General features: G+C 54.2%; 1 protein-coding gene across 2 annotated transcripts in view; it reads right to left on the bottom strand.

Moving 5' to 3' along the window:
* The window catches only part of LETM1 (leucine zipper and EF-hand containing transmembrane protein 1), a 38,902-nt gene that overhangs the window by 4,495 nt on the left and 17,584 nt on the right, over window positions 1–16,823 (bottom strand). Inside the window, exons 4-11 of one of the 2 annotated variants that reach the window (XM_059167143.1) lie at window positions 15,511–15,654; window positions 14,765–14,902; window positions 13,862–14,065; window positions 6,970–7,089; window positions 5,238–5,369; window positions 4,831–4,974; window positions 4,086–4,217; window positions 990–1,124 (exon numbers count right to left, since the gene is read on the bottom strand). In XM_059167143.1, the coding sequence (XP_059023126.1) occupies window positions 990–1,124; window positions 4,086–4,217; window positions 4,831–4,974; window positions 5,238–5,369; window positions 6,970–7,089; window positions 13,862–14,065; window positions 14,765–14,902; window positions 15,511–15,654 (1,149 nt within the window). Of the gene's footprint in view, window positions 1–989; window positions 1,125–4,085; window positions 4,221–4,830; window positions 4,975–5,237; window positions 5,370–6,969; window positions 7,090–13,861; window positions 14,066–14,764; window positions 14,903–15,510; window positions 15,655–16,823 lie in introns of both variants that reach the window. The other variant, XM_059167133.1, reaches the window with a different exon arrangement.

The raw sequence follows: 16,823 nt of genomic DNA, 5'->3' as shown, positions 1-16,823 counted from the left end.
CAAATCACTTGTTTTTGCAAACTCAAATATGGTCTGTGTTGCAAAGAAAATAGTATCTGTGTGAAGCTCAACTTTCTTTATATTTGTTAAAAGAATAAATAGATGGATGAAAAAATTGGGGAATAGAAGATGCCTTCTTAAATCCCAAGTCATGACCGTCTTCATAAGCAGACACTACAGGGAAGGATAGAATGTGGGGCTGGGAATGAGGCGAAGGGCTCAGCATTTCTGGTGAACCCCGGATTTCCAACAGAGAACCACTGCATCAACAGGCCTGCCATGAACATGGCTGATTATTTTCACCAATCTCAAAACTAGTCATCTTTTCCCAATGGATCTATGAAAACATAGTTCTTTCATGAAGTAGGCTCCACAGCTCAAATGGGGCTTAAGCTCACGACCCTGAGATGGAATCACACACCCAACTGAGCCAGCTGGGTACCCTGAAACAGCGCTTTCAAATCAGATTTGGAAGTAACATTTATAAAACAGACAGGTTTTCCTTTAAAAAACAAACAGGGAAAAAAAAAAAAAAAAAAAAAAAAAAACAGGGTACCTGGGTAGCTCAGTGGATTAAGCCTCCGCCTTTGGCTCACGTCATGATCCCAGGGTCCTGGGATTGAGCCCCGCATTGGGCTCTCTGCTCAGCAGGGAGCCTGCTCCCCCACCTACCCCTCCCTACCTGCCTCTCTGCCTACTTGTGATCTCTGTCCAATAAATAAATAAAAAATCTCAAAACAACAACAACAAATAAATCAGTAAATGAAAAAAGTTAGTGTGTAAGAAAGAAATGTCTACCAGGGAAACATGACTGCAATGAGGATTTCATTTATCAAGCGACCAGACTGTTGGTCTGGTCCCTTCATGGGCCTATGGACTGCCAGGGTAAGCAGCCCATGCCAGGAGCAGAGTCCGGGCACTCAGCTGCACAGAGACCACCGGCTGCCCCAGAAGGGGGCCAAGGACATCCCCAGGACACTGCCGCCCACCTCGCTGTAGTCCTGCACGTCCTCCTTGAGCAGCTCCAGCTCTTCCTTCTCCTTGGTCAGGGACGACTTCTGCTCTTTCAGCTTCGAGCAGGCATTGCTGAGTATGTCGATCTCCTCTTTCGTTATTTCCTCTTCCTGCACAGAGGACACATAAGCGCCCTAACAGAAACCCAGCTGGAGGAAAATCATTACTGACCCCCCACCTCCAGAGTACTCAGTGGCTCTTCTGATCACACCGTCTGCTCCTGCCGTGCACGCAGAGGCTAGCAGACACACGCACAGTCCCCGTCCTTTGCCCCCATGTGCCCAGATGTGCCTGTGCCACCACGCACGCAAGCCCGGGACACCATCACCAACTGAGAGAGACCTGTCAGCCACCCAAAACCTTTCTGTCCCCAGGCTGGCTCAGAGCTGCCCTCCAGCAGGTCAGACAAACATCATGCATGATGAGCTCATGCATGTAGGACGTCGTCCCCCGCCTCACTGGGAGTCCCCCTCCCCATCTCTGTGTTGTCCTGGGCCTCCAGGGGCCGGACAGCTTCCCAGCCAGAGCACAGACCAAACCTGTTCCTCCACCACAGGCCATCCTAGCTCCTCTCAGTCTGCACACATGTTCTAGAACAAGCCTGCCCACTTCCACACCAAGCCTGTGGGGATGCTGATGGGTCCAGTCATGGGCATCAGTGGCAGAACGGACACCTCATGAGGACCCCAGCACACACAAATGCAGAACACCCGTTGGAAGTAAGGAACCTCAGCAGCACCTCAGCATTCAGCGGTACAGCACAGCTGCGATACTGTCAGACTCAGCCCAGATGCTCCCTGCAGGGACCGTCCGCCATACTGAGACTGCCGGTCGCTTGCTCATCAACGGCCCAGAGAAGCGGCAATCATTTTCGGCTGCTCACACCCTCTGCGGACAGGCAGTTTTGCTCCCCCCTTCCGACTGTGTGCTTTCATTCCTCTCCTCTAACCGTGCCGGCCAGAACCTCAGCACATTGCTGAACGGGGCAGCGAGTGCGGATGCCAGGGACTGAGTGAGCTGCAGCTGTTTCCACAGATGCTCCCCGCTGGGTGAGGGCATTCTCCTCGACTGGCTGGCTGGGAAATTTTTTTTTTTTTTAAAATCAGGAACAGATACTGGATTCTGTGAAGTGCTTTTTCTGCATTTATCAAGATGCTCATATGTGGTTTTTCTCTTCATTCTGTCAATACGCTCGTTATACTGACTGTTGTTTTGTATTCCCCGGACAAGCCCCAGGAGATCACGATGTATTAGCCTTTTCACAGAATAGCTGCATCTGATTTGCTAAGAGTTGGTTCAGAACTTGTACGTCTGCGTCCCGAAAGATACGGCTGTGCAGTGCTCTCCCAGCGATCTGGTACTGGCATCAGCCCATCTCAAAAGCTGGAAATGGCCCCCCTCTTTGGCTTTCTGCGAATACTCTGTGGAGCACTGAAGGATCTCCCCAGAAACTTGGCCTGTGAAGCCACATGGATCTGGCTTTCCCTAGGCTTTCAGCCACAAGCTCAATGTCCTTACCTGAGGGAGAACTAATCAGGCTCTCTGTGCAGCCCCAGCAGACGGCCAGGACAGGTAAAACCTACAAGGTCGCACTGCAAATGGGGACGGAGGCACTTGCTTTTCTCACTCCTTACAGTAACTTTCCAGGGAACAAAGGCTTGTAGCTGTAAAGATTTGTGCTTCTTGCTAAGAAATCCTCACCAAACCTCAGTTCTTCTGACCGGTCTAACTGCCCTTTCACAGTTAGAAAGGGGATGTATCTGTTTCCATGAAGACAGTCACTGTCCCAGCTCTATTTAATGACAAGTGCCCCTTCTTCCCGACCTGCATTCCAGGGCCCAGCAGGGCTCCATCTCTGCTCAGCTGTCATGTTCCAGCCTTCCACCCCCTTAAAAATGACCCTGACCCCTCCCTGAGTCATCCTTTGAGCCCAGCTTGGTCCCAGATTCCTGGGACCCTCTTCCTCCCAACCTCCTCGATGTGTCCTTACCAGCACATCTGTTTCCAGAATGGCCCTGGCCTCCCACCTCGCAGGCCTGTCTCACTCACCTTCCTCCACCCAAACACATGGCCTCTGAGGACCACAGACCATCTTAGGCAGCTGCACCAGCTCAGATCTGCTACCCCGAGTCTTCTTGCAACAGTAGTCTAGATCCTCCCTGAGACCAGCTCTCCCTGCTGCCTGCTGCAGTGGGGCCTTCCTTCTCCACGGGCCTGGAGAAGGCTGGCATTCCCCCACTTCCCGGCAGCTCCACCCTGAGACACCCACAGGGGAGCTTTTCCTTCCAGCTCTGCCCCACAACTGCTCCTACTGAGCCACGGATGACCTCACCCTCCCCATTAGGGGTCTGTCTTCATGCCTCCCCCACCCAGCCCTCAATGCTCCTGATGAAGCCCACCCTCCCCTGGACACATTTCCCCCCATGTAGACATGCTGGGAGCACGAGTGGTCCCTCTACAACCTCGTCTCTCCTCCGGCCTTCGAACGTGGAGGCCACCGCGTCCCGGCCCCTCTGGGACCTCACTTGAACTCCCCCCATCCCCCACCGACACGAATCTGCGGCCCTGGTCTCTCTCGTACTCCAGCTGCCAAACCAACATTGCCGTCTGTCTGCAGAGACTTCCCATACCCGACATCTAGCAGTTCCAGACAGAAGGGGTCCTACGTGGGAAGTGGGCTACCACCTGGACAGTCAGACCCCCTAGAAAGCAGTATCCTGCTAGGGTGCCCAGCACATCAGGCTGGGTGGGGATCATACCAGCTCCCCCTCCTTCCCACTGTGCAGCCACTGGGAGGACAGAGGGTCCAGGGGCCCAAGCACTGGGCACCTCCACCTTCCAGCCACTCAGGCCCAGAGTTGGGAGCATAGCTTGCCATTCGCACAGCAACCTGGGCCTCCTGAGAACATCTCCAAGCTGTGGCCTCCCCCCTTACACCCCCACGACCGTCTGTTGTCACCCTGAGCCAGGCCACGGTGCCTCTGGAGCCCCCGCCCCACAAGCCAGCCCCCTCTTCACCCTCCTGTTGGGCTCCAACATGGCCTGCCTTCCAGGCCTGCATGCACGGTTACCTTCAAGCCTTCTAGGACAGGGGCCGTGTCCTTCAGGGCCTCTGATGGCAGGGTAGCCTCAGGCACTCCGGGCTGCAGCTCGGCCGCAGGACTCCCAGGGGCAGCCTCTGCCGCCACTTCCGGCTCCACTTCCTTCTGAAATGCAAGGCCACTGCCAGCTCAGCACTGAATGGCACCCCAGCTGCTGTCCTGGAGCATCGGCGCCAACACAGACCGAGGGCGCGTTGTCAACAGGCCGGCTGCGCGCCAGTGGAGGTTTTCACGAAAGCCTGGCAGCCAGCGTTGGGGGGTGGGTGTGTCTCCCACAAGGTGTCCCCGCCAGGCTCTGATGGGCACATTCCACGACTCATGCAGCTGTGCATGGGCACTCGCCAGGTCCATGGAGGCCCCTGTCTAACATGGTACCAGCACCTACGTTCATCCTCAGTCTTTCCCTGACAAATGCACGAAGCTGCCCCATGGCCTCCAGAGCAAACACAGCCACTGCCCGGGCCAGTGGGCACCGTGCTGCCCCTCTGCCCATTGGTGGAGCCGGCCACACTGGGCGCTGGCACCTGGGCCACTGGAGAGCCAGCCAATCCCATCCCCTGGGCACTCCAGGGAGAAGACAGGAGATAGGACCCTCTCAATGTGGTTCCACAAACAGCTTCTAGAAAAGCTGGAGCAGATGGCCGGTAGCCTGTCCCAATGCTCCGTGTGGCTCCCGCGCTACCCAGGCAGGCACAGGGACCCGGCAGTCGCTTACCGCCGCGTCGGGGCGCCGCTGCAGCTCCTTCTCCAAGTGTTCACGCCGGATGGCTGCCTCCTCTTGCAGTGTGGCCTCCAGTTTGGCCTTGTTGTCCACCTGCTCACCCTCCACTTCGGCCACCTTGACCTGGGCCTCCTTCGCCTGCACAAAGGGGAGACGATGAGGGGGTGTCTGTGTCCTGAGGTGCCCCCACGGCACTCCCAGATCACCTGCACCTAGACTCCCACTTGGGAACCCCATCTGCTGGACATGCTGCAAGGCAGCTGAGGGGCACCTTCTGTGCTGTCACAGGAACCTTCGGCATCAGAGTGGACTGACGAGACAGTGTGGGGAGCGTCCCCAGAAGCGAGAGGGCACCTTGCCTTCCAGAGCAAGCCACAGATGCAGTCTCCTGGCACACATACCACGATCTCTGGGAGTGTCTGCAGCGTGGACTTGAGCTGGTCGGCGGGTGAGAGGGTGTCCGGGAGGTACATGGCCCGGGACAGGATGAGCAGGGACGTCGGGATCTCCTGGTGCAGGTGCAGCTCCAGCCACTGCAGATGGGGGAAAAGACAGGCTCACCTGCTGGCCGCCTCCCACCAGCCTCTCCTGGGACCTGGACCCTGGGATCTTCTCTCTTCCGGTTTCATGGCGGAGGGGGACTACAGTAGATGGACTCACTAGCTCACTCAAGGAAGGGCTCCCCCAAAACAAGACTCCTCAGTTTCTACAAGGCCCACCTACTCCTGCCTCTTACGATCTGATGCCCACCTCAGCCGACCAAGCCTGAGATGCCCCCAGGGTCGTGAACGAGCACTAGCAGCCTGGCTGCTAAGCTCAGAAAGCATGGAGCGTGGTGACCACACACTCTGTTAATGAATTGCTTCATTTACTAATTTTTTAGGAATTTTTATTTTATTTTTTAAAATATTTTATTTATTTGACAGAGATCACAAGTAGGCAGAGAGGCAGGCAGAGAGAGAGAGGGGGAAGCAGGCTACCCACTGAGCAGAGCCCGATGTGGAGCTTGAGCCCAGGACCCTGAGATCATGACCTGAGCCGAAGGTAGAAGCTTTAACCCACTGAGCCACCCAAGCGCCCCTTAATTTTTATTTTACTTTTTTATGAGGTAGGGCAAAGTCCCGACATGGGACTCCATCTCATGACCCTGAGATCACGAGCTGAGATGTCGGCCGCTCCACCAATGGCGCCACTAGCCGCCCCTAAAGCTCTTCATGTCCAAGCGCCACAGATGCTGCGGGGTCAGCAGCTGTGGTCTCAGAAGGCTCTCAGGGCTCTGCCGGCCCCGTGAGGGCTAGGCACTTTGGGAGGGGTGTTAGAGACAGAAAAACAGCGTTCAAACTGACCAGACCAACACAGGGTTTCCACACAAACTGTACACAGGACAGAAGCTGAGACAAAATGGAGGACCCACGACCAGAGAAACCCACAGACTTGGACTTGCAACAGCGGCCCACAAGCACACGTGGCCAACTGTGCTCAAAGAAAGCTGCCCAGGGAAAACACAGGGGGACTCAGCCTCTGGGTTAGCTTCCACTAGGTGACCACATGCTCAAAAGTGCAGGTGCTGAAAGAGGAGAAACAGGTGTGGACACGTCTCTGTCTACACGTGGAGGACAGCCCCCAGACAGAGTCGTCGGGGGTGGAGAGGGGGCGCAGCTGGCACTGACCATGCCATGCATTAGGTCTTCTGACGTGACAGCTCAAGGGCCGTGGATGTCCCCTTCCAACCTCTAACCTATGCAAACTGATGCCAGCTGCAGACCTGGGCTCTGGATGCGGACCAAGGGCCCTCTGAGCTGCAGGAGAAAGCACAGCACAGCCAAAAGAGACGCTCAGGCTGGGCTGGCCTGGATCCTAGCTACGCAGAAGGCCCTGGCCTCATAAGTTATAAGGCAAACTGGGATTTTAAGGGAGGTTAACCGAGTCCTTATCTGTCCACACAGGACCAGAGTGGGACAGTCAGGATGGGAATATCAGCCAGGAGTGAACACACAGGTACGTGAGCACACAATAGAGCCAGGCCACTGCGCACCCTTGTCCAAGTCCAGCTGCCCCTGGAGTTTGGGGGTGTCTTTCCACCACAAGCCCATCTACACTGGCCAGACACAGGCAAGCCCTTCAGCCACATACCTGCTTCAGTTGGTCTCTCAGACGGTCCTCTGTGACCCCGAGGGCCCGCATGCCTCGTGCCCGACATGCTGACTGCAACTCCTTGACATTCAGGCTGTCCACCCCTTCCTCGGCGATCAGCTATAATGGAAAGTCAACTGAGCCCATGCGGAAAGGTCACTCCAGGGTTACGTGTCCCGTCAGATGCGCTCCTGATATGCCTTGCCGAGAGCAAGATGCATCAGAACCACCAGGGCCTCAGCTGGGGGTCTGCAGGGACCAGAACTATCTGACAGAAGGTGGGGATTTGGGAGGCACACAGTGGCCAGGACCCCACCTCTGCCCAAGCCCTGCTCGCCACATTTGACGGCCTCTTCCTCCTCTTCCTCAGGGTTGCCCCAGCTTTCCTCCCCATCTCCCATGGCCCTCCAGCCACAGGGAAGAAAGGATGGAGAGCAAAGTGAAGCCAACCTTTATTTTTTTTTAAATTTTATTTATTTATTTGACAGACAGAGATCACAAGTAGGCAGAGAGGCAGGCAGAGGGGGGGGGGGAACAGACTCCCTGCTGAGCAGAGAGCCCAATGCGGGGCTCGATCCCAGGACCCTGAGACCATGACCCGAGCCGAAGGCAGAGGTTTAACCCACTGAGCCACCCAGGCGCCCCTGATGCCAACCTTTTGAAGAGGTCTCCTGGCCTCAGCCCAACATCATGGGGACCCAAGTGAGAAGAGCGAACCAGAGTCCTCGTCCCAGAGGCCCCCTCAGCTGGCCCCTCTCGAGTCTCCCAATGACCGTGAGGCGACAACACCGTGACTCACTTTCTCTGAGGTAAGCTTTCCATTCTGAGAGGACTGGAGACCAACACGCAAATGTGACAGCAGGGTTTCTGCCAACACTAAGGCAGCACAGACAATGCTGACAGTCATAGCCTGCATGGCGACACCACACCACCAAGCAGGAAAGCCTCCTGTCCCCAAGAGGACTGTGTGCTTTCACACACTCCCACCTCCTGAACCCCTGGCAACCTCTCCCCTGCTCCTTGTTTCCGGCACATGTGCAGCTTGCCACAACTTCCGGGACATCCAGGAGGACCCGGAACCTGCTCATCTGTAAGCAGACAGCCCTGTGCCGGAGACTGTCCTGCTTTAACTGCTCTCCCACTCACATGCAGCTGGATGTTTTCAGTTTGGGGTTATTAGGAAAAAGCTGAGTCTCTGTTTTCATTTCCCCGTCTTCCCATGGGTTCCACAGTTCATGTGGACTTGTGTCCCATGCCTCTGAATCCATCTCCTTACGGGGCACGCGCAGAGGTCACTCACTGTCCACATCCTCGTCCCAGGCCCCACGACATGTAGGAACCTCAGCCCCCAGATGACCCTTGACCTCTCCCACTCACGATGCACTCATCTCAACGACTCCTCCTTCCATGGAGAGCCACCTTGCACAGCCCCGTCGTTTCCGCTGTGACCACTGCACTTCATGTTTAAGGTAGACAGAAGGGAAGTCTACTGGGTTTACCTGTGTTTGCTTGCCATGTTCTTTTTTCCTCATGGGCCAGGCCTTCTCCGGTCACAGCTGACCCGTGACCAACATGGGCTTAAATTTTAAGTGCAGGTCCACTCACACTTGGGTTTTCTCGACAAAGGACAGCAGTGGAAATGTCCTTTCTCGTCCTTACAATTTTAGTAACATTTTCTTTTGTCTAGCTTACTCTATCGTAATACAGCAAACAACACAACACATTACACACAAAAGAGGTCTTTGCCAACTGTTTATGACATCAGTAAGACTTCTGGTCCACAGGAGGCTCTTAGGTAAGTTTTTGGGGTCAGATGTCACACATTGTGGCCTGGCTATGCCATTTGCCTGCCTACTACCAAGGGACACAGAAGCAGGAGCTCCCTCCAGCTGTGTTTTTAATGGAGTCAAATTCCATTTTGAGCATTTTGTTTTCTTTCTCTGAGAACACAGCCTGAAACACTACAGAGCTGAGGATCATATAAAAGATGCATTCGTAAACATCACACAGTTTTACATACATTCACTGTGTGTTTTTGCTGCCTTCTTGGTAATTTACTTCGTAACACATTACCACCACTTGTAAATAACTTCTGTACGGTAACACCACTGCAGTTATGGATAAAGAGACTAATTAAAAAGAAAAGTTACATGCGGATTTTCCCCTGTGTTGGGGGGATGCGGGGTCCAGAGGCCCTAACCCCCACATCATTTAAGGTTGACTATGTCCCTTCCGATTACAGCTCCTCCTCCAGGCTGAGGGCAGACGTGCTGGTGGTGAAGTTCTCTTAATTTTCCTTCTTCTGAGAATGTCAATTCACATGCCCCCCCTTACAGAATATTTTCACTGGGAACAGGATTTTGAGTTGGCAGGGTTTTTTCCAGCAAGTGAACAATATTGTTCCACTTTCTTCCGGCCCCTAGTTTCCACAGAGCACCTTCCCTGTGGGCCAGACACCACTCTAACGCTGCTGTTGAAATCAGTGATCTTTAGTGTTGTTCCATTTGACAATGACTGTCCTCCTGTGGATTTCTTTGGGTTGATCCCACCTCAGGTTCACTCAGCTTCTAAAATTTGCTGATTCAGGTATTTTACTGAATCTGAAGAGTTCAGCTTTTATACCTTTCAGCACTTTCCTGGTTCTGCCCTTCCTCCTCTCTTTCCAGAACTCTGACAAGTATGTGAGATGCTTTCCTTTAGTCCCCACGGGTGGCTGAAGCCCTGCTCATTTTTTTTTAAGATTGTATTTATTCATTTGTGAGAGAGAGAGAGAAAGCACACAAGCAGGGGAAACGGCAGGGGCAGAGGGAGGAGACTTCCCGCCCAACAAGGGAGCCTGACATGGAACTCGATCCTAGGACCCTGATATCATGACCTGAGCCAAAGGCAGTTGCTTAACCGAGTGAGCCACTCTGATGCCCCCGCAATGTTCATTTTTTTCAACTGTTTTCTCAGATGTTCAGATGGGTGATTTCTACTGTTTGATCTTAAAAGTTCACTGGCCCTGTCTTCTGTCCTTTCCCTTTTGCTATATTAGGGACCTATTTTGGATTTTATTTTTTACTTCTAAATTTCCATTTAGTGGGATGCGTGGGTGGCTCAGTCGGTTGAGCATCTGACTCACAGTTTCGTCTTAGGTCATAATTTTGTGGTCATGGGACTGATCCCCACATTGGGCTCCATGCTCAGGGCACAATCTGCTTCAGGTTCTTTTTCCTTCCCCTTCTGCTCCTCCCTGCTCATGCTTGCACTCTAAAATAAAATCTTTATATGAAGAAAGAATTCCATTTGGTTTATCTCCATTTTCTTTGCTAAGACTCTTCTTGAACGTGGCTACGGGACAGCAGCTGCTTCACAACTCTTGTCTGGTGTCTCACGTCTCTGCTGTCTCCATGGGCTGCCTTTTCTCATTCACTCTGAAAGCCTTCAGTTCTTCTTTTCTCTCTCTTTTTTTTTAAGATTTTATTTACTTATTTGACAGAGAGATCACAAGTAGCCAGAGAGGCAGGCAGAGAGAGAGGGGGAAGCAGGCTCCCTGCTGAGCAGAGAGCCTGATGTGGGGCTCGATCCCAGGACCCCAAGATCATGACCTGAGCTGAAGGCAGAGGCTTAACCCACTGAGCCACCCAGGCACCCCCTCCTTTTATGGAAAGATTTTAATCTCTCGCTCTTTTTTAAAGTTCTCTATGGATCCCAGTGTAGGGCTTGAGCTCAGAACCCTGACATCAAGACCTGAGCTGAGATCAGGAGTCGGACAATAGGTGCCCCATGAGGAGTGGTTTTCACTTTAAACCCAGACGTTTTAGGTATCAGATAGGAGACCCTGGATCTTGTCTCGGTATTCAATCTTCGCTGGCCCCCTTGGACACCACTCCGGCACAGGAATGGTGTGTCACATTCTAACCAACTTTGACAGATTTTGCAGTTTGTCTGGCATCTACTGACCAAACCAACAAGCCTACGTGGATTCAGTCTCCCCCGTGGCCTGGCTTTCGAGGGAATGCAAGAATCCTGTTTCAAACCCTCCAACCACAAAGCCCTAGCCACTCCTCCCATGCGAGGACTAAAGGCCAAGCCCCAGGTCCTCCCTCGCTCCTGTTTCCTAGTTCCCAGGTGTGTCAAGGTCTCATTTGGCCCTCAGTGGGGGCTCTGCCTCCATTTCTAGGGCAAATGTGAGTCATAAGCTCCCTTGATGGCTGTCCTCTCTGGGCTAACTCTCGGTTATACCCACAAATGACATCCATGGCACAGCCTGGAATAAGCTAGGTACCAGCTCATTGTTGCCAGGCCCCCATTCAGCCTCCACTAAGTCCCAGAGGATGCACCTCTGTTTCTGCTGGGTAATGGGGATTCGAGCTCCAGTCTTCCACCAGGGCTCTCCATGCCTCCTGGGCTAGGAGCAGGTAGCCCAGCTGGCTCTGGACACCATCCCAGTGGGATGCAGGGGGAGCCTTGCAGGTAGAGGAGGAGGTCCTGGCCCCTGCTCCCTGCTAACACTATGCCCGGGTGAGCAGGGTGGCTCAGCCCCACTGGCCAGCCTTCCTGGACATCATCCTGGCTGTGACATCCTCAAAAAGGCGGAGGTCTCAGCCCTCAGCCAGCAGTACACATGGTGGGGGAGACAGCATCTCCCTTGGGGTCTGGCTGAACTACAGAAGTTACTGCCCCAAGTCCCCTGTCCTTTGAAACAGCTCCTTTCCTCTCCTCTGGCCAGACAGAGCATGCTTCTGTTAGGGTTTTTTTTGTTTACTTTTTTTTTCAAAAGATTTTAACGCCCCACATGGGGCTCCAACCTGAAGCCCTGAGATCAAGTGTGACACGCTCCAGCGACAGAGCCAGCTGGTGCCCCTGTCACAACTCTGAGGTCTGCACGCATCAGCACCTCTTCATCTCTTCAGCCCTGAGGTACAAAGACCCACCTGGTTGGTCCTGAGGTCTCAGGGTCTTCTCAAACTTCTTGTGTGTTTGTCACTTAACATCAACACCCAGGGGAAAGGAACCCCATTCCACCTTCCCAATGGTGGAAGTCTAGCCGCTATCCTATGTTACAGGACTCTGAGGCACTGAGCAGTGGGATGACTTGTCCAAAGTCATAGAGCAAGTAAGTGGGCAGGACTCAACCCCAGGCCACCTACCCTTGAGTTGCCTCTCCCAGATGGGGTGGCAGAGATTAAGGGCAGCCACACCGCAGGCTGTCCTACGGCAACACTGTGGGCTCCCCCACAACCACACAGCAGGCTCCCCCGCAGCCACACGGCAGCCACATGGTAGGCTGTCCCACAGCCACAAGGCAGCCACAGTGTGGGCTCCTCTGCAGCCACACGGCAGCCACAGCACAGGGCTCTCCCAGTCACGTGGCAGCCACAGCGCAGGCCCCCCCAGTCACATGGCAACCATAGTGCAGGCCCCCCCAAGTCACATGGCAGCCACAGCGCGCTCTGCCAGAGTGGATGTCCAGAGCACCCTCCGAGACAATCTGCACCATACTAAAGAAAGGGTTTCTTTTCAGTCTCATAAAAATGCAGATACTCTGCTACTTCTAGCTACAAGGAGGAGCCAACTATCACCGGACCCACACCCCTGCTGAGAGCGCCTAGAAAAGCCAGATGAAACACACAAATACACACCCGGTGGCATCAGGAAGCTAACACGACAAGGGCTCAGGGACAGCGAGATGATGTGCCTAGAAAGGCCAGGCAACCACGGAGGTGTGGGCCCTCCGTCTGTGAACCCCTGGGGACGTGGCAGCATCTGCTGACTCTTAGTGCAGGCTGAGGTGAGACATCTCACCAAGCTAAGATGACAGCTGGAAACAAAAGGTTGCTTGGTAGACAGCCTTGAGGGCCGCTGCCCAGGGAGGAGGAAGGTGGGAAAGAACCCTGGTATTAGGCCCTCCAGCTGAGCAGCACAAAGGCGAGGAACTGGGCAGAAACTCTTCACAAAGCAGAGGGGCCTCTAGGGCCCTGCTGTGCAGGTGGCACTATAGGGAAGGGCCTCGGTGGGGCTGTAGGATGACCAGCCCTGATCGCAGTTAGTGACCCCCAGGTGACCGGGCCCTCAAGAGACTTGGGTGGGCCCCTCTGGGAGGATGACGGCAACAGCTGAAAGTTCGGAAACTTCGCACGGACATATCTGCATTCAGGAAAACTAGACACTGCAAATGCACAAGCCTGAGAAGATGAAACAAAACAAACGAAGACCTACAATCCAGTTATCAGAATAATCAGACAGGAACTATGACGAGCTATTCAAGAAAGTGGAGCACAAGCGGTCTGGAGCAAAGTCTGAACACCTCCGAGATGTGCCTAGAGAGCTAGGAGGACATCAGACGCCAGACACTGTACAGCAAGCACTGCTGGAGAAAAAGAAGGGTGTTTCAGGAGCTCGCGCCAAAAAAAGTGCACTGGAACCATGGCAGGGCAGCCGCTGGGCTGCGGGCAGGCGAACCATGACACAGTAGTCAGCATAGCCCTGGGAGCAAGCTGGTTGTAGGCCACTCTTTTTATGAAAACTATCAAAGATCTGGAACAAAAATCCATATTAAAAGATGTTTATTACAGTGCTATCTCGGATAGCAAAATATTAGCGGAAGTGATGGTTAATAAATTCTGATGTGTCCACATAACGAAATGTTAGGCAACCACTGCCACTCATCCTTCTAGCAAACACTCAGTGACACGGGCAGGTCTTCTAACATCCTGCCAAGTGACTAGCTGTTGGTGGGATGGTTCCAGCGTGATTCCAGCAGACATGCACATGCTTTGAGTGTGCGCACACAGAGCACGGCGGGGGGCAAATAGCCACGACTGGGGAATGACAGGGCCACCAGAGCTTTAGAGTGAGGACATGGAAGGTGCCAGAAGAGGCAGAGCCGTGACCTCAAGCCACTCACCTTGTCGTCAGCCTTGATGGACCGCAGCCTCATGGTGAGCTGGAAACGCAGAAAGTTGTTGGTGCCAATGGACTGGAGCTCCAGCAGCTTGCACAGGGCCACCAGCTGCGGCCGAGTCAGATTATCCAGAGTCAGCTCATCCTCAAACAGCTTGGAGAAACGCAGGATCTCCTCATTGCTGGGTCTCTCGCCAGTCTCTCGGATCTGCAGGAGTAATCATGTGGGTGAGCCCTGTGGCGGGGGAGGTGCTCCCCAGTGCCACCCACAGACTTGGACCACAAGCCTCAAGTGAAGAAACAAAGGAGGATAAGGTGAAGAGCCCCAGACCATGCACGCCCTCCCTTGGGTCCACCCTGTCATCACACTCCTACTGTGGAGGAGTCCCTGGAAAGCTCCAGGCCCTGAGCACAGCCGGTGCTAGCTCCCTGCAGACGAGGCCTCCAGGCAGCACATGGCTGCCAACCACCCTGCTCCTGCCCAGGCCAGCCAAGCCAAGGCTGCTGACTGGCAAGAGGCTCCCACTGTGGATGTAGCTGGCACCCCCTAGCCTGGCCCTCCAGCACGTCACTGCTGCAGGGTCTTAGTTCCTCATCTGCCAAACTCTACGTCCCCTGGGGCTGCTGCAAAGTCTGGAGACACCATGGCGAATGTCAGTGAAGTTCAAGTTCTCAGTACAGCAGGCTTGACCTCCCTGAGTACGGGGTCAGGGTGGGGCTCCCAGTCAAACCCCCTATGGCACCAGCCCACACCTGTCTGAGAGACCCACTCTTGCCGTGGGTGGTAGAGCAGAGGGAAGAAAGGAAGTGAGGTGTGCCCCACGTAGGACGGGAGCAGCCCTGAGGCTCTAACCAGCATTCGGGACCGGTGGGCTGAGGCCACCAGGGCCCCGAAGCATCACGGCACCTTCTGGAAAAACACGGAGAAGTCTTTGGTGGCGTTCCCCTTGGCTGCCTTATTCTTCAGGGCCATCTCCTCAATGGTGTCCTGGAGGAACTTGGCCAGCTCCAGCTTGACCCGCAGCTCCTTCTTCAGCCTCTCCTCCTGAGGGACAAAGAGGGGGTGCTTCACTCCTCTGGCCTGCACCCCGGCACCCCCACGGCTTCCCTGGATCCACCAGTCAGACCAGTTGCTTCCATTCCTCCAATGGAAACCCCAGCACGGAGTTCATATTACTCCTCAATCCAGCGCCACCCACATTTCCCTGAACAGTACTCACTCCCACCCAGGTGCTATGCATTCTGAGACTTTCTTTTCTAGTTCACAGTTTTAGAAAATATTTGTGTGGCCTCTTACAGCAGGGGTCGGCCAGTGACGCTCTGAAGCTTCATGGGCCGTGTGGCACGAAACCAGTCCCTGGCTGTGGAAGCAGCCGCCGCCAGCCCAGCCTACAGCAGGTTGGCCCTGCCCTCCATGGGGTCTTACCCCCACCAAGAGCCTCAACCCGTGCCCTGAAGAGGTGGGCTAGAGAAACCATATGTGAAACAGGTTTAAAGAGAAGCATCTCTGAAACCCATCCTTGACTCCTCACAGTGCAGCCTGGCTGAGTGAAGGAGACACACGACACCTGAGCATCAGCCACGAACAGTGCAGAGGTCGTAACGGCATCTGTAGCCGCCCTGCCCTGAGTTCCCGCCCCCGTGGCCCCTCACCTTGATGGACTGGGTCTCAAACGTAGATGGCAACATGTTGGGGAAGAGCTTCACAGCGACAGGAAGCAGGAACTCCATGAATGGCACCACCACAAAGACCAGGAAGGGGACCAGGCGAAAGAGGTCAGCGCATATCCGGAGAAACTGGGCAAAGGTGGAAGGGATCAGAGGGTGAGGCAACGTCAGTGCTCACACGGCCCTCAGAGGCGTGACCACAGGCACCACCTGCCAGGGATCAGCGAGAGCGTGAAGTTCCAAACAGCTCTACCGATTGCTCCCAAAGCCGGCTCTTCCTCCCGTGTCCAAACCATGGGAAGATAGCCTTCAGAAAGGAGGGGTAGAAGCTTGCTGTAGGAGCCGCCCCATCCCTTTGTGCCCTGCCCACTGGGGGCAGGGGGGTCCTGCTCAGCACAGATGGCCTGGCACAGCCATGGTACTGCCCACGGGCTTGAATGCCATGGGAGAGGAGCAGCACTGCTGGCACCAGCAAGGGCCACCAGGGAAGGCTGTGGCCACACTACCCACCCCACCTGAGTGGCAGAAAGAGTGCAAGTTTTGTGTTTCTCCAGATAGCCTGACTTGAGCCTGCACTACACAGCAATGATCAGACAAGCGTCCAAGGGCTTCAAGGACAGAAATCAACTACCAATGAAGCCATTAAAGAAACGCACAAACTGAAATCCCCCGAAACCTGAGACGACACTCCCTGCCAGGCCCCCAGGCAGTTCAGCCTTTTCTTCAGTCATGACCAGCCAATGACGGTCTACACTCACAACTCTCCAGCCTCCCAGGAAACAATGGCATCCTGTGCACATATGTGCGCACTTCCACTGTCACGGCCTGCTCTGTGCTTGTGAAGAGCAACGTCACTCCTAGAAATGGCTTCATTTTGGCCTTGTCTGACACTTCTGACTGGTCTCCAGGGGTACATCCCCAATGGAGCACGGCTCCCCGAGGGCTGCAACCCCTCCCAGCCGTCAGGAGCCACCAGCCTCTCGATTGTCCTGCATATACGGAGGACACAGCAGAGGCTCTTCTCCCCAGACCAGTCTCTACTCTGAGGGTCACAGAATAGGGACCCCCAACCTGAACCTATCTCATTTACAAACCTCGCACATTCACTTTCCTATTTATTGTCAAAACCAACTCATGGATTCCTCTGTTTTTTCATTTGTTTACAATTCATTACTGTTTTTATTTTTATACTCAAAAGGTCCAAAATTAGACCAAGGAAAGACCCTTTCAGTTAAGGTGTTTTTTGACTTCATCCATTAATTTTTTTGTTAGTAGTTCTACTGAGGTTTAATTTGCAT

The sequence above is a fragment of the Mustela lutreola genome, chromosome 1 (assembly GCF_030435805.1).
Source record: "Mustela lutreola isolate mMusLut2 chromosome 1, mMusLut2.pri, whole genome shotgun sequence".
NCBI classification, from domain to species: domain Eukaryota; kingdom Metazoa; phylum Chordata; class Mammalia; order Carnivora; family Mustelidae; genus Mustela; species Mustela lutreola.
The sequence above is the reverse complement of the archived record's forward strand: the minus strand, read 5'-3'. Positions and strand labels throughout refer to the sequence as shown.